Source organism: Patella vulgata, chromosome 9, assembly GCF_932274485.2.
Source record: "Patella vulgata chromosome 9, xgPatVulg1.2, whole genome shotgun sequence".
NCBI classification, from domain to species: domain Eukaryota; kingdom Metazoa; phylum Mollusca; class Gastropoda; family Patellidae; genus Patella; species Patella vulgata.
This window is the reverse complement of record NC_065887.2, coordinates 15,698,389-15,720,241: the sequence shown is the minus strand read 5'-3', so window position 1 is coordinate 15,720,241 and position 21,853 is coordinate 15,698,389. Positions and strand designations below refer to the sequence as shown.

Genomic DNA, 21,853 nt, shown 5'->3' with positions numbered 1-21,853 from the left:
AGCAACCCGTGTTTACCGTTCGGTAAATTTATGATCTCCATCATATGGACATAAAGGCCCACTTTCCAGAATATGCGTATCTTATGGCATGACGTGTATGTTTTAGGCTCGGTTATCCATAATATCTTGAAATATTTGTTTTTCTATTTGTGGAGTTATCTCGACTGTCCCTGGATTTAAGGCTTCCGTGTGTGTGATGGACCTATGTTTCTCTAGGGTTAGGGTTAGGGTCTTGTAAACTGATTCTATAACAAAAACTCCCCTGTTGACCTTTATGTCACCAGGATGGAGGTCATAAATTTTCCGAAAGGTAAAATTGGGGTGCTGTTTACCTCCTTATAGACCGAGTTATTTTGTTAATATCTTCTACCGCTAGGGGGTAATAATACTGAATCGGGTGCCCCTATCAGTCGGTCATCTGCCTGATTGTTAACGCTCTACATGTTCGTCGTCTGCTCAATCAGGGCGGGGATACCTTAAACAGGAAAATATAGACTTTTCACAGAGAGAGAGAGAGAGAGAGAGAGAGAGAGGGAGAGAAATTGGGGCTTAACGTCCACTCGACACAAACTAGGTCATTTCGGGACCAACACAATTTTATTTCAATAATTTGCTTTGCGTAGGGGTCTTTAGCAGTGGTAGGACATCGGAGGACCAGGAGAAAACCCACGAGGTTGGACAGACGACCCTACTCCTTGTCACGTACAACCGGGGATTCGAAACAATCGAACATTTTCAATCTTTTCTCCCAAACTGCTTGATAGATTTCTATCAAAATGGGTAGGTACATTAGTCACTTAAATAACGTTCTGCGTAACCGATGTACATCGATATCATTAAATGAAGCGGGTCATCCATCTCTACAGATTTTATCCTGAAGCATACTCAGCATCCTCTATAAATCTTGTGGCGTTTTGAATTGTGAATATGCAAATAAACATCATTCTGTAGATAATGATGATTCATGATGAAAATGTTTTGTTCGATTTATCCCACTGTGCGTGTTGGAACACATCAAATCTTTTGTGGTCTCTTGTGGCCGAGAAAGTTTATCCTTGTCAGTGATGTAGGACCGAGCGACTAGCAAGTTACAGCGTAATGTCGTTGGGATGGAACGAAAACCGAGGTCCGTGTACACATGTGTGTGCAGGTAAGAGATCGCTTGGCAGTTGGAAGTCGATATAAGAGTAGGCCGAAGCGCCACTGACCGGGTAACATTTCCCCCATTGCGCACTGTATGGCGCATGCCCGGCTTCGGGCATAGGACGTTAAACCCCATTTCATTTATATGACTAAGTGACTAATACGATTGTTTATTTGTTTTTCATTATAGCCCCATGAAGATAATGGTTATATATATGTATTTATTGCTGGTTATTGTTTATCACTAATTCTACTCACCATCTCACTTGTTATTTTCTTTGCATTTAGGTAAGTATTTAGCGTTTAATCCTTGAAAACATTTAAAGATTAATGGACTTATAATATAATACTAGAATACATGGTACGGATACAACCACTTCGTTTATGGCACTGCAACGTTTCAACAAACAAAAATTTAGGGATATATTAAAATTAATCGAGGTGCCAAAACAAGGACACTGTAGACACTATGTGATAGGGGACACTATTAAAGCAAAGACACTAAGTGATAGAGAAACTATTAACGCGAAGACACTAAGTGATAGGTGAAAGTATCAAAGCGGAGACACTAAGTGATCTATCAAAGCGAAGACACTGTAGACAATAAGTTAGATAGAATACATGGTTAGTTTTATAATTTGAATAACGAACTAAAAGCAACCTTTAGATGCTTCCATTTAAACATCCCGCTAATTTCTAAAATAGCGTTTATGACGTTACTGAGGGGGCCATAGCTACGTATTTTGATTTGAAAAGGTTAGGAATGCGATAAAATTTGGAGAAATTTGACCGACTTACTCAAATAAAACATCGCTATTATTTAGCTTGAAATATCGGATACTATTGATGCAGCTGCTATCCGTCATCATCATTATTTATCTTTTATTAGCATACATAAACAGATGGACCATCTCATTTAAAAATATCTTTAGCAGCGCGGTTCCCCACTGTCATTGGTACACGACGGAAGGCCTGGCAAGCTCATTAAATGAGCCCTTAACAGTTCGAAATCAACTGCTGTCCGGACACATGGCTTCATTAAGCTGGTTGGTGTGGAAAAGTAGGACGTTAACCCCCATTTAATTCATGTATTCATTTGTTTTTGTTTTGTTTTTGTTTCAGACAGTTACGATGTGAACGCATAACTATCCATAAAAACCTCTTCTTTTCCTATTTATTTACTGGTATAACTTGGATCCTATACTTCACAATGGTTGTTCTACACGGGGATGTTATTGTTGCTAATCCGGTAAGTTCTTCACGGCGACGTTCTTTACGGCGACGTTATTTTTGCTAAACCGGTAAATTCTGCTTGGACGTTATTGTTGCTAAACCGGTAAGTTCTTTACGGCGACGTTATTGTTGCTAATCCGGTAAATTCTTCACGGCGACATTATTGTTGCTAATCCGGTAAGTTCTTGGACGTTATTGTTGCCAAACCGGTAAGTTCTTTGTGACAACGTTATTGTTGCTAATCCGGTAAGTTCTTCACGGCGACGTTATTGTTGCTAATCCGGTAAGTTCTTTGTGGCGACGTTATTGTTGCGAATCCGGTAAGTTCTTCACGGCGACGTTATTGTTGATAAACCTGTAAGTTCTATACGACGACATTACACTACATGATGACATATATGCCAAATTACGACATATAACGATAATACAGTACCGTATATTATACTGCCAAGACATTGTATATTATGTGCGATTGAATTTAGGTACCAAACAAAAAATCTTTGAAAAATATAGGGATAATATTTCACCCCTGGCAACATACGGTGGTCTGCAGTTCTAATCCACTTCTATATAACAATAGACAACCTAAATAGAGCCATTACATTACAAAAGACATTTGTTGTCAGTAGTATTATTTGGGAAATTGCCACATCGAGTTTAATGAAAGTCTTACCAATCTCCTTTGTTTTGCTCATTCCTGTGGTTCTGAGTTATCGATAAGTCAGGCTACTGTCGTATATCTTGAAACACCAACCACGAGATTAAAGGTAGCTGGGGAAATTAATCGCTTACTTATAAAAACTATCACAATTTCTCAGCTTGATTCTTTGACATGTAAGATACCGAGACCCATTTCTCAAGACTCCCACGCCTCAATTAGTGCTATTCAATGCTGTTAGAAAGAGAATGAAATATTTTTTTATTTAAATCTTAGATTCGTTGAATTGCAACCTGTGGATTTTTTTAAGTCATTCTAGTTCATCAATGTGTGTCCTTAACGGCTGACCATTTCCCATAAATTTGTCGTATCTGTGACATATTTTATAAACGCACACCTAAGTAACTCAGTATGTTACCAACGTAATCGGTCTAATGATATATATATATATATGATCACTTTTTTGTCTTTTCACAGCATGGTGGAGGAAATTGGGAAAATTATTATAAATCTCATTCTACACGGGCTTTCTATCATTATTTTATAAATGCACATACGTAACACAGTATGTCATCCTTTATTGTGACCAATCTAATAATGTTCTATTATTTATGCGCCCACGTGTTTGTCTTTGCTCAGCGTGATGGAAATTGGGGGAATTGTTATAGATATGAATCAACTCAACTCGCGTCGTTCTTATGACGTAACTTGGGGTTTATAAAGATTTCTTATCCTCCATTATTTTGTCCTCTGTGGCCTTCTAGTTCGTAAACAGATTTCGAGAGTTAGGACTAGGGACCAGGGCCCTGTTTCACAAAAACTTAAATCTCCTTAAAATCGTCTTAAACTAAAATTTCACCCTAACTTAAGATAGATGAGTTTCACAACACGATTTTAAGTTTCTTAGATTTTATCCGAACTTAAAATATCGTGTTTCACAAAACTATTTTAGGGACAATTTTAACCAAACTTCAGACAGCCGTCACCCTCTCCTAACTTAAAATCACGACATAAACAAACACTGATTAGGGCTAAGTTTTTGGATTTAGTGCGACATATAGATCTATTTGGAATAGTGATGATATTATTAACGGCAATTGAAAGGGTGTTTGGGGATGACATTTCAAAACTAGGCATGGGAACATGGGCTAATTGGTGGATTAGTTTCACAGCTGTTAAATACTTTGAAAATCGACAATAATTTACAGCCTAGATTAGTCGTTTGAGTCAGGCCTTACATCGCTAGGCTTCTTTTATTCATCTTTTAAAAATATTGGGTGGGTTTTTAAATTCCCGAAACACACCAAAAAGTATTATATGTTTGTAAGTGACAGTACAAAATAGTTTCTGTTATCCAAAATACCATAAAACTACGACATTATTATTTCATCTCTCTACGACTGTCTGACCGTGTGCAAACATTGCTACAACGTATGAAACTCTCCCCATTGAGTTTTCAGTTCCGAAGCGTATTTGTTTAAATCCGTATGCCAGTGAAGAAAAAGGTGAAACGCAAAATATTAAAACTTTCATTTTGATTTTAGTTAAAATCTATTTTAGTGATTTTAGTTTTTGTGAACAGGGCCTAGGTCATACAGTAACTAATTGGCCTAGAAAGAAGGTAGACAATTAAGAAACTGCATTTCAGACCAATCGCGTAAAGACGTTGTCTTTGAATTGTGTTCCGTATCAACCTGACAACGCAATTGGTTACAGTTAGATGGAATTTATTGTCTTTCCTAATCCAGTTTTAATCTATTCTCACGAATTTTCTTTATTTTAAAGCATTTCTGTTTATTTTTAGACATGGTGTAGAGGTCTTCATATTATAGCTCAGTATTGTACTGTATGTAATTTTGCGTGGATGTTTTGTGAAGGGGTATATTTACATACTATAATGGTACAAGCTTTTAGATCTGGTAAAACTCTACTCATCTGCTGTATTGTATTAGGATGGAGTAAGTACCCTTTTGTCGAATATTACTATCTCGAGTTTCATTTAACTTGAAGATTAGAAATATATCTCGGAGAAATATAATGTTCAATTGGGATGTACTCTGTTGTCGAATCCTGTTTTCTCGATTTCCATTTAACTCGAAGACCATACATATCTAGGAGAAAGTATAATATTCACGTCCAATTCCTCCTCTAATTCAGCCAATTGGGATGTCTTGTATTGTTATCTCGACTTTCATATAAACGAATATCAGCCATATCACGGGGAAATACAATGTTTCCCGACCAATTCTCTCTTTAACTGAGATGTATGAAGTGCTCTTGTCGAATCGCAGTATCTCGACTTTCATTCAATTCGAAGACCTGCCTTATACAGTAAGAATACAACCAACCAATACCGCAAGAAGTGAACATCATCTACAATAATGTAAGCGCTAGTAGCAGGTATTCGAAACGGATTTCCAACAATAAAAAATATTCTCAGTATTATGTTTCTTAATTCCGATATATATTTTGAAAGACAAAGAGAGACAGATAAAATGTTTCGATAATTGCTTGTGAAATGTCAAATGAATTATTTAAAACAATTGATAGCTAAAGGACTGTAAATTTCGCAACAAGATTCCACTTTTATGAACACAAAATGTTACAGAAATGAAATGAAAGAACATGGGGGTCAACCTTTTCTGAAGTAACTGAGCTAATGCTGTGGTGCGATGCGTTACGATAGGATTGTCCCTCTTGTGTCCACGATCTGCTACGTGCGGATACGTTCGGGTACGTTTCGATACGGTCAATGCAATTCCTATGGCTGACCACAATATATGATAAGGCATAATAGGATCACCACGATTACTCCACGATTTCAACCATAGCACGAATCGTGATAGTGGGAACTTAGCATAATGCAGATGGACATAAGGCTGTCAGAGGCTGTTTTTTTTACATCCACACCAACTAATACTCGGGTTGACTTGGTTTTGGTATGCCATCTGAACAACTAGACGCTAATCCCTTACCCCCTGTACTACTGTCCTGGGAAAACCAGACTGGAAAATCCCGAGTTGCTTCTGTGGCCAACATCCTGATAAGTAAGCCAGCATCATACATAAATGGAATACATCGACAAATGTCTCCCACATTGACCAGGTTTCCTTTATTTACCACACAGTATTGATACGCCCAGTGTTGATGTTTTAAATATTTTTGTATAGGTGTACCATTGATATTAACGGCAGTGTATGCTGGAGTACGGGGTTCCTTCTACGAGCATTCCCAAGAGTAAGTATAATGGTTATAATCAATACACGATTCCCGTTGATTGAAGTCAAGCAATATATTCGGGCTTTCCCTATGCTGTCGTCTGCTGGAGTTGTTGATTGCAGTCCAAATCAAACTTCCAGAAAAGTACATGATTCAAACGCCTTTCACCAGGACTACAAATGTTACGAATCGCCCCGAATCCAAACTTTTTCCAATTCGTAGATAAATCGTAGATGATTTTTGAAGTTCGTAAGTTATTTTTGGAACAAATTCTTTTCGTGGCAAGCTTTCATATGGGCTACGAATGTCCCGAATCGCCCCGAATCGTCCCGAATCAAAAGTTTTTCGATTCGTAAATAAATCGTAGACGGTTCTTGAATTCGTGAGTGATTCTTATTTGATTCTTACACATTCGTATTGTTCGTAGCAGTTCGTAGTTCGACCACGAAAGTTTTGGTTTGTCAAAAACTTTGGTGGACGGTCTACGAATTTTGGAATTCGTAGATGTATCGTAAACCCTAAGTAGCCCTTTCTTATCGTCTGTAACAACTAGGTATTCGATTCTTTAACGAATAGTGCCAAATATCGTAAACTTTTAGTAGCTTTATCGGCATCATTCGTGGAGAGCGTAGTGTATTCCTGACTGTATTCGGCATATCCGTAACTCATTCGTAACTGAATCGCTTTAGTTCGTATAGATGTTCCTTTCATTTCGTAGAACCCTGCTTTGACATCGGGCAGCTTCGCAGCTACTCCAGATTCTCTACAATCTTCTTAATATTTTTGCCGAATCGACACGAATTTCGATTCGCCAATATTCGGGGGCGCTTCGTAGCATTCGTAGCCCACGTGAAAGCCAGGCATTAACGCGCTTTGAAGTTTAATTGGCGATTAATTATCCACTAACACCGCAAAACAGGTTTCTAATTTTCCAAAATGAATTGAAATGGTGTTTAGCGTCCTGCTTTTCGGCATCAACCTTGATAATGAAGACAGTCATGCGCAATCAGGTGTACTATGAAGGAAATCTTGATCGGACAGCAGCAATACAGCCTACACTTTTTTCGAATTCCAACTATCAAAAGTTTCTTTACTTGCTTGCCAATGTGTACAGTGTACACGAGACCTCGTTTATTTTGTGCGCTCCGAACGACTAGAAACCGTTCCCTGTCCAGTCCTCCTAACTGCATCACTTAAAAGGGGAGCCAAGCTGGAATATCCCAAGAGGCTTTCTCGGCCAACAACGGATCCAACCCAGTTTCTGGTCATTGCTACTGTATTTTCAAATTACGATATTTCTTTAATAATAAGCTAAATTCTCTAATCCCGAAGGCCTGATAAGGACAGCTGCCTGGTCATTCGGATGGGTCGAAAACCAAGGTCTGTTTACACATTGGCGTGCGCGTAAAAGACCCTTTGATAGTTGGAATTCGATGTAAGAGTAGGGGGAGTACCGGTAATTCATTTCAGGGGGGGGGGGGGGGCTTCCAATCACAAAGAGTGAAATTTAAATTTAGTATTTTGAAATTTTCGTTGTTAACTTCGGTCTACAAGCTTCCCAACTGAACTTGAATAAACAGTTTCCTTCATCTGCTATAAATGTTTAAAATGTCTTTCTGTCTCACATTTCTCAGTAATAAACCCTATACTTGAGTCTTGGAGGTATTTAATCAAGGAATTAGGCCAAAGCATCATCAAACCTCTGCACACCACTGTGTAAATTGGATACGCAAATAGATAGACAGCCAGTTAACGTATGTATACATACACAATGACTGCTGTTTTATTCAGACCAACATTCGCTGAAGTCAAAGCGGAGACAAATTAGGGCCGAATGACCGAGACTACTCTATTATAATTGACGTTTTCCTATTTTGTTCAATTTGAATTTCCTTTTGTTGATCGTTTAAAGGCATTATCTTTCCATATGTGGAATTTAATTTCTAAGAAGAGCGTACTAATCTGTATCTTTCGTGTCAAGATCTTGTTTATTTTTCTATCGAATCAATTTAAAATACAATGGCCACCCTATACATAAAATCAATACATACAAATTAAAAGAAACACAAACCAGCAATTTAGAATGAATGGTTAAAGGAGTTCTGGTTGCTTTCAAGAAATTATTATGGCTTTAGTGACATGACTCCACTAATGCCATAAGCAATACATGGTCTTGACTAAAAGGTTTATCACCGTACTATGGAATTGTGACGAGATATCAAAAATTAAGCATGTCGAGTTTCATGTTGGGCAAAAAGAACAAGATGGGTAGCGCTTAGTGGAATGAATGAATGAATGAAACATCTCTTTCTTTGTAAATCAGCGGTGATATTTTATTAAAGATAAAAGCCTCACTGAAATCAAATGTAACCTGGAACGCCAATAAACAGCTAGGTATTTTTAGGTATAAATAGTTTTGGATTGATAATTGATATCAATAATAACTGTCTGGTCGAGTTATCTTGTCTGCCAACAATACCGTTTGACTTAACAACACAAATACAGACAGTACCTGGGAACTGCATTAAGATAAAAAAAAAAGAAGAAACGTATTGATAATTAGAACCTGGTTATTTTCATAGTTTCATATTGATTTATCATTAATGATTATTTCTTTATTTATTTTTATTTCAGTTGTTGGATATTCCCAAACAACTACCAATGGATTCTGTTCGGACCAGTAGTCGCATCAGTAGTTGTAAGTTTTTGTTTCATAATTTAACGCCCTACTTTTCTGTGCTAATGACGAAATGCAGACGCCATGCAGTGAGCCTACTCTTTTTTCGAACGTTTAAGGGATTATTTACGCGAACACCAATAAGTACACGGGGACTCGGTTTTTTGTCCCGAAATTTGCACACACTGTGTTTTCAATGTGCCCCATGTGTAATGTATGACATGAAACAAAAAACCATGATACTTTCCGACGCGTAATACATTAATATATTGACAACATCATGTTGGAGGATGAAGTGGTGGGGGGGGGGGCATAATTCATCTGATCTTCCAATGGGAACTGATCCTGCTCTACAGGTGACCAGTTATGTTTATAAATGAAGTAGCTATTTGATGGCATAAGATTTATCAGTGACAATTGAACTTTCAACAAATCGTTTCTCTTCATCTTGTCCCCAATATAGGATATGTTAGTACCATAAACAATGGTCAAATTAATGTCGGAAATTCCAACAAAACCGACAGATTCTATTTTGATGATTGAAGTTGTAAAGTGTCCGTCGCTTAATACAAATTTACCATAATTTAATCTGTACAATGTATTCTATTCACAAAACGTAATCAGGAAGAAAACCTGATGAAAAAAACGCACCACACGTAATATATTATCTAAGTAACATACATCGATAAATCATTTCCGTCAAATTATCCAGAAGAAGGTAAGAAACAGGGGAAAATACAAATAATAGCTATTGTAGTCGTATTATAGCCATTTAAACAATTATCCTTAATTTATAGGCATATTGTTCTGTCCACAACCTATGGTTAAAGATATTATGTGTTGGTATTTATATGAATGCATTTATACTCAAACTGGCAATCTGGCATGCAGTTACATAAACAAATATAGACTGATTTCCGATCTTTAAATTAGTCTGGGGATTTGAAGTCCGGAGTAATTATCCCAAATATATTTGAAAAAGTCTTATTTCTCTCACTTGCATCATATCAGGGGGTGGGTAAGACGCTGGCTCGCTAGCCTGGAGGTCGGGTGTTCGATCCCTGCGTTGGCCGAGAAAGTTCATCCGGATTTTCCGGCGTGGTTCTCCCTTGTCAGTGATGCAGGACGGAGGGGCTGTCAAGGAAAGCTGTCTAGTCGTTCGGATGGGACGAAAAACCGAGGACCCGTGTACACATTGGCGTGCACGTAAAAGATCCCTTGGCAGTTGGAATTCGATATAAGAGTAGGCCGTAGTGCCGCTGTCCGGGCAAAATTTCCCTCATAGCACACTGTATGGCGTATGCCCGTCTTCATTAGCCTAGGTTAGGAGCAGAACAGTAGGACGTTAAACTCCATTTGAAATCCTTACTTATTGAGTAATTATCCCAAACATATTTGAAAAAAATTTTTTTTTTCTCTCACTTGCATCTTATCATTCGTACATACCTGCTAGAAATATTGGCTTTTATTGAAAGTGAACACCCTGTTTAGAAAATTGGGTTTGTTGAATTGCGGAAAATCCTAATGAACGCAGGTCTAAAATAACTAAATCGAAAATTGTATGATGCATTGTTCCATTTTATTCTTTACATGTCACTCAATAACGCATTTTTAAATAAATATTTCCAATTACATACACATTGACAGAAAAACATGTTTTCTTCTGATATAAAGGAATTGCCATTGTTAATCGCAAACTAGAAAATGCTATGATGATTACATCAAATTATCGATAATCGATTTTGAAAGAAGCCATCAACATGTGATTTTTGTCCCTTTTCTGTGTTTTTAGATCAATATCTGTCTGTTGATAAATATTATTCGTCTACTGATCACTAAATTGAGACAGATACCAGAAGCTTCACAAAGCAAGTAAGTGATTTTAATCGATTTTGTCTTTTTAAAAATCGACTATTTTATGTTATATGATTCTAGTTTTAATAAAGAATGTAGTCTTTTATCGATCAAACATGGTAATAAAGTATTTTTGAACATTATTAACGTCATCGTGGGAAGTGAATTGTGGTTTCTTATAAGCCCTTTTCAATGGGTATTGTTCTGAGGTCTGTGATCTTTTTCTGTTATGTGGATGACGGGGGCCTGTCACTGAACTGTTTACTACACGTACACGTCTAATAACCCTTGACAGTTGTAATTTGAAATAAGAATAGGTCGTATCGCCTCTTCCGTGCAAAATGTCTGTCATATGCACAGCATGGCGTCTGTCCGTCTTCGTTAGCAGATGAGCAGGACATTAAACCCCATTGTTATTACACATACATGTACTTCTGATGAGAAGCGATTCAACTATTAATGACTAAAACGTAAATAACGCAGATGTGGTAGTGTCCAACTTAAGGGTGGATCAAGAAACCATGGATGGGTGGGGGGGGGGGGGGTAGGGAAGCGCACAACTGGGGGTGCGGGTGACCTCTCTCTCAAAATTTCGAAAACTAGGAACCCGGAAATGCCATTTCCAGTAATCTGAGACACTGTCTTCTTTCCAAAATTATAGAAAATGAAATTGAGTCTATCACCCTACCTTTTCTCACCAACTGGCCCAGTAAAAAAGGCCATACGCCATGTAGTGGGCTATGAGGGACATTTTACCCGGACAGAGTTGTTTCGTCTACACTTTATTCTTTTTCAAATGTCAGGAGTTATTTTACTTTCATCACGAGACCGCGGTTTTTCATTCCATCCGAACATCTAGACGCTCAGTTCTGCACCTTGGCAAGGAGAAATCATGCTGGAAAAACCCAACGGACTATAGTTAACTTCTACCTTGGCGTATAGGTCTCTATCTGGCGATTTCCAGTTGTTTTCTTCTTTAAAATCATAGAAAACATCGTGTCTATTTTGGTCATTATTGATTCAAAACGGAGAAAATTACAGATTGAATTTTTATGGAGCAGTTCATTCCTTTGTTTCGGTTGACTCGCCAAAGTGATGAAATAACTCTGGCTTTATGAGCTGGTGTATATGTGCCGCCCTCTAACGACGGTATATAAATCTAAAATCAATCTACATAATCGATAGTCTAATGATAACACTTCTCCAACAGACTGAACTATTACAGGAATATTACGTTTGGCGTCAAATGATGAACGATTTCCGAAAGAAATCAAAAAGATAATAAGAAAATGATATTGAGATATTATGTCTTTTTCCCCTTCAATAGATATTTTTATTCGAATCTGCTTATGATTAATTACGAATTTGACAGACTTTGTTAACAAAATATTTGAGAAAATTGTGATCTGCAGGAGACCTGATTCATCAAAACAAATGGATCGTGTAAGAGTGGGTTTGTTTCTGTGATTTAAATACACAAAAATGTCAACTGTCAGCTTGGGTGCCATTTTATTTTAAAAAAGAGTGGAGGCGAAAGGTAGTGGCGTCACGTGGTCTAGTGTATGCGCTTCAGATCATACGTTCTGTTACTGGGCAGGCTTTCTCGTAGGTTAAAATGCCGGAGCGGGCCAAATAGAATCGTCCGGATTTTGCAAAGCAAGAAAGTACTTAATCAACAACCAAATGCAAGTTTATACTTTAGATGTATAGCAAATAGTATCAGGCATTCCAATTCTGCTCCGCGCAAGCAAATTATTGAAATAAAATTAAACCATATTTTAGTCCCGAAATGACCTAGTTTGTGTCGATTGTGTCGAGTGGACGTTAAACACCTCTCCCAATTCTGCTGCATTGTTATAGTAGACATGCAATGAATTGGTATCAAAAGACTGAAGTTTATACGTGTATCTGATTAAAATACAGCTCTATATTTCGTTTCGGCTTTTTTATACATGGTGTAGTGAAGACAAGTAAAATGAAATTTTGAACTATGAAAAACGAAACGCAATAGGATCTATGTTTTAATTAGATTGTCGGTTTATGAGATATACTCAGGAAAAGAAATCTGGACGGACGAGCGACGCCCATTTCAAATTGCCCCCTATAGCTGAATTCGGAGCGGTATAGACAAAAACGGAGATTGTTGACAAGCAAATCTATCTGCAGGAGACCTATGAGAAAATGACAGTCGTGTAGATGTAAAACATAAGTCATCAACACAATACATCATTATGTTTAGCATTTAATCTGTCTGGGAAGGCGTTTTGTGAACCATGCAGCCAAATGTATTTAAATAAATGACTTCCTTGTTCACTGTTTACTAAAATAAACAGCTATTACGATGTAGATCTTTTTGTTTTGTCTGACTTAAAAAGTAATTTGTACGATGATGTACGAGGATGTATTCTAGTCTACCTCGCCATGTTTATCTTAATTAATACATCACGATTCGATAACTGCGTTTCCCTTCAAACCACAGGGACCAGAAGATATTTGCTTCGAGGTTTTTTTTACGGTAGTCGAACCTCCGGAAAACGTATAATGAAGAGTAGTTGGGGGGTTTTGGGGTTGTTTTTTTTTGGGGGGGGGGGGTATTTGAAATTATCACTGTTTATTTCGTTGTACGTATTTAACTTGAATAAAAGTTTTATGCCGTATGTTTCCTCATAATAATTGAAATGTTTTCCTTTCTAACATTTCTCAGTATACCAGGCCCCATACTTGGGGGCATATAAAGAAAGAGTGGCAATAGCAAACCTCAGCATGCCACTGTTTCAAACAGATCATGTCCTATTACTAAACCAAATACATCAAACCAACCAATCAACATAAAATTATTATTACAATTAACTTAAAGTTTGACAATTCGTATGATTAAGACCCGACAATAAAAAAAATAAAACAGTAGCGAAAACAGCACACAATTACCGTGTTGCTAAGTGACGGTTATACAAGTAATGGCCGTATTTTTAAATTTTATATTTAAAAGGGATTTCCAATCATAACTCGTTGGATATCATTTATGTTTTAGCCATACCACGGGTGTATTTTTCTCCGTAGCTTGAATACATTTTCCAATCAGTTTCTGTGCATTATTAAGCATCTCGACTACGGAGGAATTGTGCCTGACCACTTCGTTTTCCTACGTAAGCAATGATTAAACATGCATTATGCAAGAGCAAAATCTGCTTATTACAAGTCTTTCTTTAGGCCTGAAATGTTATCTAAATTATCAGACATTAATTAACTTATCCAGACCATAATAAACTCTCGATGTCAAGGCTAGCCTTCGATTTTGGCTGGATTACATTCCTATATGCCGCTTAACGGCCATTGATAATTAAATCAAAACAGTGGATAATCGAGACTATGCTGTTTATATTAATGATTTTAGTAATGATGAACGAGACTATGCGAAAATTTCACACGCTTCGTTCTCGGCTCATAGTGGATCAATTTGACCGAAATTTTCAGCAAATTACCTTTACACTATCTAGTTTTTAACTTTTATAGCGAGAACTGCCATCTCTTTATCTTATCTCCCATAATGCATCTTTAAAGCTATACTATACAATCCAGATAAATTCATGTCACCATTGTCCCAGCAAACCCAGCAAACGAGAACAAGTTGCTCGGGAAAGAAACAGGAACAAGACTGGGATCCAAACCTTGCCGCTTGACTCGATGGACGAATTAGACCATTTGGGACCTAATTCTTGAATTCCGGTTTGGACTGATTATACACCACGTTTATTGGATAGTTGTTTCTGCCATCGGCATTTCACGAATAACAAACATCCATACATGCAATTTTCTTGTTAATCCGCTTTAACACTAAAAAACAACAGACGGGAAAACAGAGACACGTCCTGTAATTCAATAAGTAACCGTCGTTCACCAATTCCTTTTGGCCTTTTATATAACAGTATTGACATCATATTGCATCATAATTTCATTGAAGGGATATACCCCAAGGCATTGTCTCAATTAGTTCTGTGCTTTTATTATGTTTCAGGAAAGCTGCTCGTGCCACCTTAATTTTGGTACCATTGTTTGGTCTTCAGTATTTGATTTTCCCAGTTCAGCCGGCTAAAGATTCGCCCTTTAACCCGTTCTATCACTACTTTATAGCCATGTTAACGTCATTACAGGTAATTTGTTCTGATTGGTTGAGATTATTATAGGGTGGTTTTAAAGGTCAACATCCCCCCGCCCAAAATTATCCAATCCGAACGACGCTTGTAAAACATATCTTATAATTACTTTCAAATTTGAGTTGTCTCGAAGACTTTTGCTTACAGATCAAACGATTATAATAGTTAATTTAACCCTCTCAAATTATCAAATTTAGATTGTAGCCCAAAATGGAAATTTCTCTGACGTCGAATGGGTATAAATATCCTTTGCGACTCACTGTGAATGAATATTTCCTGGGTACTAGACTCTTCCTGCAGTGGCCAAAAATTCTAAACTTCAAAACTTTATTCTAGGAAATCCCCATGTTGTGTATATGTCATAGACAATAAAATTCAACCGTTGGCTTATTGAAACGCACACCCGAAGCACCGCAAATAACTAATGGTGATATGTTCTAAAATGTAATATACAAGAGGTCTGATAAAATTTATTTTCAAAAATAATGTCTTAGAATTGAAAAAACATTGAGATGGTCTTTATCACAAAAACACCACCTCCACATATTACAGAAGGAAACCAGTTAGCGTAAACGGGTCAGTTTCATTCTGTACACAGAGAATTATTTACTTTGAAAATAGATCTCTCCGAAGAATGGCAGCCATATTAAAAAATGAGTATACTATATATTTTGTAATGTGGTTCTAATCCATTTTACATCTTTAATGCTCTCAAAGATTAGATAAAGATTTTCGATTTTATTAAATGGAAGCAGGCTAAAAACCGCTAAAAATTCCCGAACTTTACTTAGGTTTTTCGACTAAAATCGTTGTTTTAGGAAGTAAAATGTCGGTCAACCAACTTCGTGTCTGTTTTCAAGCGGAGGTTATTATATATATACAGCCCAACTTCCGTATGGGTCATTTTCAGAGACTGGTGGAATATAATCTAGGTTTTCACGATTGCCCAGTACATATTTAAGAGGCATTGGGCGAGAGGCAAACTTGCCTATTTTCGGGCGTGTTTCTGGCTCAAAATGTTATATGAATTATTACTTAGACATTTATTCACATGGCAAGCCCATAAACAAATCTTTAGACGATCAGAGGACTTAGATATTGAGTGGATTAGACAATGTTCGCCATATCTGAGTTAAACGCTACTATGGCCGGACACTGGGGTTGAAAAGGGCTTACAATCGAGTCTTCGTTGATTATCTTGAAAATGATACTTGGATTTGATTATTCTGCACCACCTTTCTATGAATATGAACATAATAAACTTCAGGAATAAAACCTATCCCTCGTTTGATGTTATTTTTTAAAAAACATTCTCCATTCCACAAGCGCCTACATCTTAGTCTACTTGAAAAGAAACTGAAGTCATACATTGATAGAACCGATAACTAGCTGTCTGTTACATTTTTATATTTATGCATATTTAATTTTATATACAACATAAAATCGAATAACGAAAAATGGGAGCAATTTATATTAATCATTTTGGTCTAGACAGTATCTCAGTAATATGATAGACCCGTTTCTCTAAGCTTGTATAAAAACACCTTGAAACCATTTGTATTCATCATATTCATATTACGTGCGCAATTGACGTGTTATTGACCTATTAGATACGTATAATATATGTATGTTATATAAACCAGATGTACACTTGTCATTGTTTGATATTAATCCCCAATCATCAAAGTCAAGCACGTCTCAAATTTAGCAATAAATCTCCATTTTGTACTATAATTCCAGGGGGCGCTTGTGTCGATTATGTACTGTTTCTGTAATGGAGAGGTCAGTATTATCATCATATTATGCTATAGAATATCAAATTATTCTGTCATTTTATTTACTAAGTGAAATATGATCGAGTTTCTGTGACGAGGATCAGGACACCCTAACCCCGCTTCGGTGGTTAGATGTAAAAAAATGGAAAATCCATCTTCTATTATTCTGTGTGTTACGCGTGGCCTTTAAATTTTAAAATGGCGTTTTATGTAATGTTTTGACTTCGACCTGTCGTCCATGTTGGTTTCTGTGTGTTTCGTATCCATCGTGTGAGCCGCGGAGTGATTGAAGTACTAGCTCACTAACCAAATGGTCCGAGGTTCGATCTCGGGGCTGGCTAATTGTCCAGCGTGTTTTATCCTTGTCGGTGTTGGATAGGTTTAGTCGTTCGGGTGGTACGAAACAGCCGAGGTCCCGTGTACACGTTGACGAGCACGGGACAGAACCATTGACAGTTTGAATTGAATTGCTGTCTGGGCAAATCCTGCAGAGCACACTGTATGGCATAGGATGTAACACACAAAGAACGTTAAAACCCAGTTTATTTTATTCATTTATTCGTACCCATCTGATCCCGCGGTTAATCTTATTCAGTGGGTACAATCAAGGGACATTAAATGAAATTGGTTAACGTCCCACTTTTCTCCACCGACTAAGCTAATATATACTTATATTCTTCATTACATGTTTTTTTAATGACAGGTATTAGCAGTAATTCGCCGGAAGTGGCATCAACACCAACTTATGACTGGTCACATGAGGAAAAACACAGGTCTCTGCACTACCACAACCTACACGGAAGCCTACTCGACTGTCCAAACTTCTACCCGGGATCTCAGCACATCTTGTGCTAAAGCTAAGGTGGCTTCTGATATGTTGAATAAAACGATAGTAAGATTGTCTATACATTCGCTCGTATATGTATATTAGCTTAGACAACCTTTTCTTACCATTTCAACCATCTTGTCCTGGACATGTTTTCTATAATTCTTGGTCATGAATCCTGCAATGATTTTTAATGGCTTTATGGATTCTTATATACCGATTCCTCCCCAACCCTATCTTCACTTTGCCATGTGTGAAAATCACTGCGTCCAAGCTGTAGAACTGATTCTCTGTAGTATCCGCCACCTAGCGACCAAAATACTTCAAATGAACACGTGATAACACATTCTATTATGGAATCGTTCTCGTATTGCGATTCGACTCGCATACTTTAGAATTTGCATCTTGCTTGAATTATGTGTGTATAATGCGGACGCGTATTGCGATTCGACTCGTCTTCTGGGAATTTGCATCTTGCTTGAATTATGTGTGTATAATGCGGACGCTTGTAACGTGGAGATGCGCTTTCAAAAATAGCATTAAGCTGTGTCTAAGTATAATATCTAAAGTCCATTACGTTCATGTTCGTAAGCGAGATTATCAAATAACTGGTCTGAAACCGATTCTTTGATTGAAGGGCAAATAACCCGTTTGAAACCGATTCTCTATCATTACCTACGATATTATAGTCACGGCTTAAACAGGCAATGTGCAAGAGCTAAATCTGCCTATTGCATGTATTTCTTTATGCCTTAAATGTTATATAAATCATGAATTAGACATTAATTAACTTACCAAGACCATAACCAACTCCCGGTGGCATCGAATAGTCTACATTTTCAATAGATTTAAATACGATTTGCGGTTAATGATTTAACCGTAGCAATGAATAATCGAGACTTTGTTTATTATCGTAACAACGGTAACAATGATAATCGAATTGTATCAGCAATAACACGGCTCAGAGTGAAGTAATTTGACTGAAATTTTGTGTATATCACATTTACATTATCTATTTTTAACTATTATAGCAAGAACTGTCAACCCTTTATCTAATCACTAATAACGTCGCTTTAATGTTATTTTGAAAAGGGATTACAGGCGTCTTTACTATAGGTGGCACGCGTGCGTTCATAAATCCATCAACACAGTTTATGTTAAAGGACAATATTGGTATCAGCCATTATTACATATGTAACAGAACTGGTTAAATGAAATTCGACCGTGTGTCTGTTATCTCTCGTTACTTTAGTCATTTATATAGAAGGATAACTCGTGTTTGTCATTTTTGGCGTCACTTCCTGTTTCTTCAAATGTTCGTTACGCATCTACTGTAGTAATGAACTCTGTGTGAAAATTATATTTTGAATGTGTTTAACCAGTTCTATCGCATATGTAATAAAGGCTGACACCAACATTGTCCTTTAAGACAGACAACTCTAACGGTGAATACGTGGTAGGCTTTGTTATACATGGCAAATTGAAAGATTTTCTTCCCAAGATAAAAACTGTATTTTACCTTAAATCCTGTTACCGTATTCCTGAATGATTCTTACTCCGCATATGTATGGAAATCTTAGTATTGTTACCTCTAATATGCATGTGAAGACCTGCATGATGTAAGATCATCCCATTTTTGTATTTTATATTTAAGGCGTTTACGACAATGTTGTCGTCACTGTGACTTTAAGAGGACATTTTACTCGTTTCATTTAAGAATATCGCAATGTTTTGAGATTTCTTTTGAAAAAAATATAGCCATTTTGTTGGCGTTGTTTAGTTTTCGGGGAGGGAAAGGGTTGTTGGGAAAAGTAGTTTGAGCAAAGTATAGGTGTTATTTATATTGATTCAATTAAAATAACAGTTTTAACTGACGTACAGCAAGAGTCAATCCCCGTCCTGCTGTTTAAAAAAATATATATATATATATTCTTTAGCTGAGGTACATGACAAGGAGTAGGGTCGCCTGTCCATCCTCGTGCGTTTTCTCCGGGATCTCCGGTCCCCCCCCCCCTGTTAATGACCCCTACGCGCAAGCGAGTTATTGAAATAAAATTGAACCAAATGTTAGTCCCGTAATGACCTAGTTACCCCCCCCCCTCTCTCTTCCTTTCTCTCTCTCTCAGCTGACGCATTTTCAAAGTTACTATTGCAAGACATTAATGATATGCTTTGTCTCTTTGAATATAAATAAAGTTTTTTTTATATCTTTTTTTTTCTATCAGGATACAGTGGAGATGAAACCGCTTCAAATTGAACAATCGTCTACGTGAGTTATGTGCCCTTTGTGCCAGGATGGCCTAAATGCTCAAAATTCACTGGCGGACCACAGTTTGCTTCTTTTGTTTATTCAGTATTTCTTTTGAATGTAACCATACATATACTTGTGAATTAAAGCAAAAGGGTGGACCTTAAACTATAGCAAAATCTGATAAATGATCTGTGATTTTAGAACATCCATTTATTCAGACCATGCGGTAGTTTTGCTTGGAAAAGATGGGGATGATGGTTGCATTATGATTATGAATTGACAAGGGGCGCAAAAGTTTAAGATATCGAGGAGCTTCTAGAAAGAAGGAAAAGATTGCGTTCGGGTGTTAATTGAAATTAGAGCCATATTTTGATCTATGCTATAATGGCAGAATAGGCAAGAGGTTTAATGACTGTACGTCTATTCACGATATTTTCCTCAAGAATAGGCCTATGACTTTTCAGAACTTTCATCTTTAAAAAGTTCTTTCAATGCATTATTTTAAAGTCATTTTAACATTATTCTATTTACTTACGCCCATTTTTCAACTGTTGAAGGTATAATATATGTCTCGATTTTAAATTATATTAAGATTTGTTATGTAATATTTGTATTTATTATGACCATCTCAATTCATGTGTATATTAATTACGTATGAGTAATGTATAACGAGTATCTCGAATTTAAGTTATCTCAATTTATATTAATTATATAATAGTCATGTTTTGTGACTATCTCGAATTCGGGTAATTCCATGATTCGGGTCATTTTTAAGTGTCTATTTAGAATTCGAGTTATTTCAATTGATATTAAATTTATTCAATAAAACTAATGCATTATAACCTATCTAGAACTGAATTTCAATCTATTCTATAAAATTAATGCATAATATCTATCTCAATTTTAATTTCATTTTTTGTTAAATTTATATGAATAATTAATTAATATACATAATGTCTATCTCGACATTAAATTATATTAAATTTATTCTATAAAACTAATGCATAATATCTATAACCACTTCAATTGAAATTGAAATGAATAATTATTTAATATTAAAAAATGTATAATTATCTAATTTGAATTAAGGTTATCTCTATTTATTTATATATTAATATTATATTATATTTATTATTATTTGTATGTATGATATAATTGTTGTTTATTTATTGTTATTTATATGAAATTGTTAAAGTTGTTTTGTACTATTTAGTGAAATTGTATTTGAAAAAGAACAAAAACAAGTACGATATGGACCGTGAACCGACTATGACGTCATCTTCACCATCTTGGAATTTTGACTTAATATCACAAAATTGATACGCAATTGTCCAAGGAACAGGCATGTGGGTAATGATTGAATTGGCGGAGCCTTAGGCTTTTTTTTTTTAAAGAGCTTCGCCCTCAAGAAGAATAGATGAGTAGCGCTTTTTGGCCAGTTCCTGGAACAAATAAACACGAGGTCGTTTTTTTTTACATACTCAACGAATCAACCAAATTTATAATGAAACAAAGTTTAAGAGACACCAGCCAACACTCTATAACGAACAACTGTGAATCGGTCCTTTAGCTGGCGTTTGAATATATTGGCAACGTAATTTTTCTCAGGATCAGAAGTTAATTATCATTTGAATAGAGTAAAAGTCGAAATACGGCATCTAAAAATATTTCAGATAAATTTCAAGAAACAATCTGAACAACGTATTGTTATTATTTTAGTAAAACTTATATATAGATATTATGCTTTGATATGTGGCCAGAACTTAATGGCATATTGCTTAAACTCCCATAACTCATTTATTTATGACATCTGTCAATCTTAATTTTCTCATTTAAAGATACATTATGTAAGATATAGATAAAATAAAAACTAGCCATTCTTACTATAATAGTTCAAAATTATTATATATTGAACTTTTAATTCAAATTACTTTGTTCTGAACGATGATATATTAGTCTTTGAATGTTTGACAAGATGTGTGTCCTGATTGTAACCACCTTACTGGTTGTTCGAAGCTTAGCCGCGCTTCACGATTTTTAGATTAATTCATTAAATGGTTGAG

The 21,853-nt window shown here is 36.3% G+C and overlaps 1 protein-coding gene across 4 annotated transcripts in view; it reads left to right on the top strand.

Moving 5' to 3' along the window:
• The window catches only part of LOC126832146 (calcitonin gene-related peptide type 1 receptor), a 139,542-nt gene extending 118,918 nt beyond the window's left edge, over positions 1-20,624 (top strand). For 3 of the 4 annotated variants that reach the window (XM_050562842.2, XM_050562846.2, XM_050562845.2), the window contains 10 exons: positions 1,334-1,431; positions 2,266-2,392; positions 4,839-4,992; positions 6,205-6,271; positions 8,888-8,951; positions 10,723-10,802; positions 14,800-14,935; positions 16,679-16,720; positions 17,417-17,605; positions 19,765-20,620. In XM_050562842.2, coding sequence (XP_050418799.1) covers positions 1,334-1,431; positions 2,266-2,392; positions 4,839-4,992; positions 6,205-6,271; positions 8,888-8,951; positions 10,723-10,802; positions 14,800-14,935; positions 16,679-16,720; positions 17,417-17,605; positions 19,765-19,812 — 1,005 coding nt within the window. In that variant the 3' untranslated portion in view covers positions 19,813-20,620. Of the gene's footprint in view, positions 1-1,333; positions 1,432-2,265; positions 2,393-4,838; positions 4,993-6,204; positions 6,272-8,887; positions 8,952-10,722; positions 10,803-14,799; positions 14,936-16,678; positions 16,721-17,416; positions 17,606-19,764 lie in introns of all 4 variants that reach the window. The other variant, XM_050562847.2, reaches the window with a different exon arrangement.
• The last annotated feature ends 1,229 nt before the right edge of the window (positions 20,625-21,853 follow it).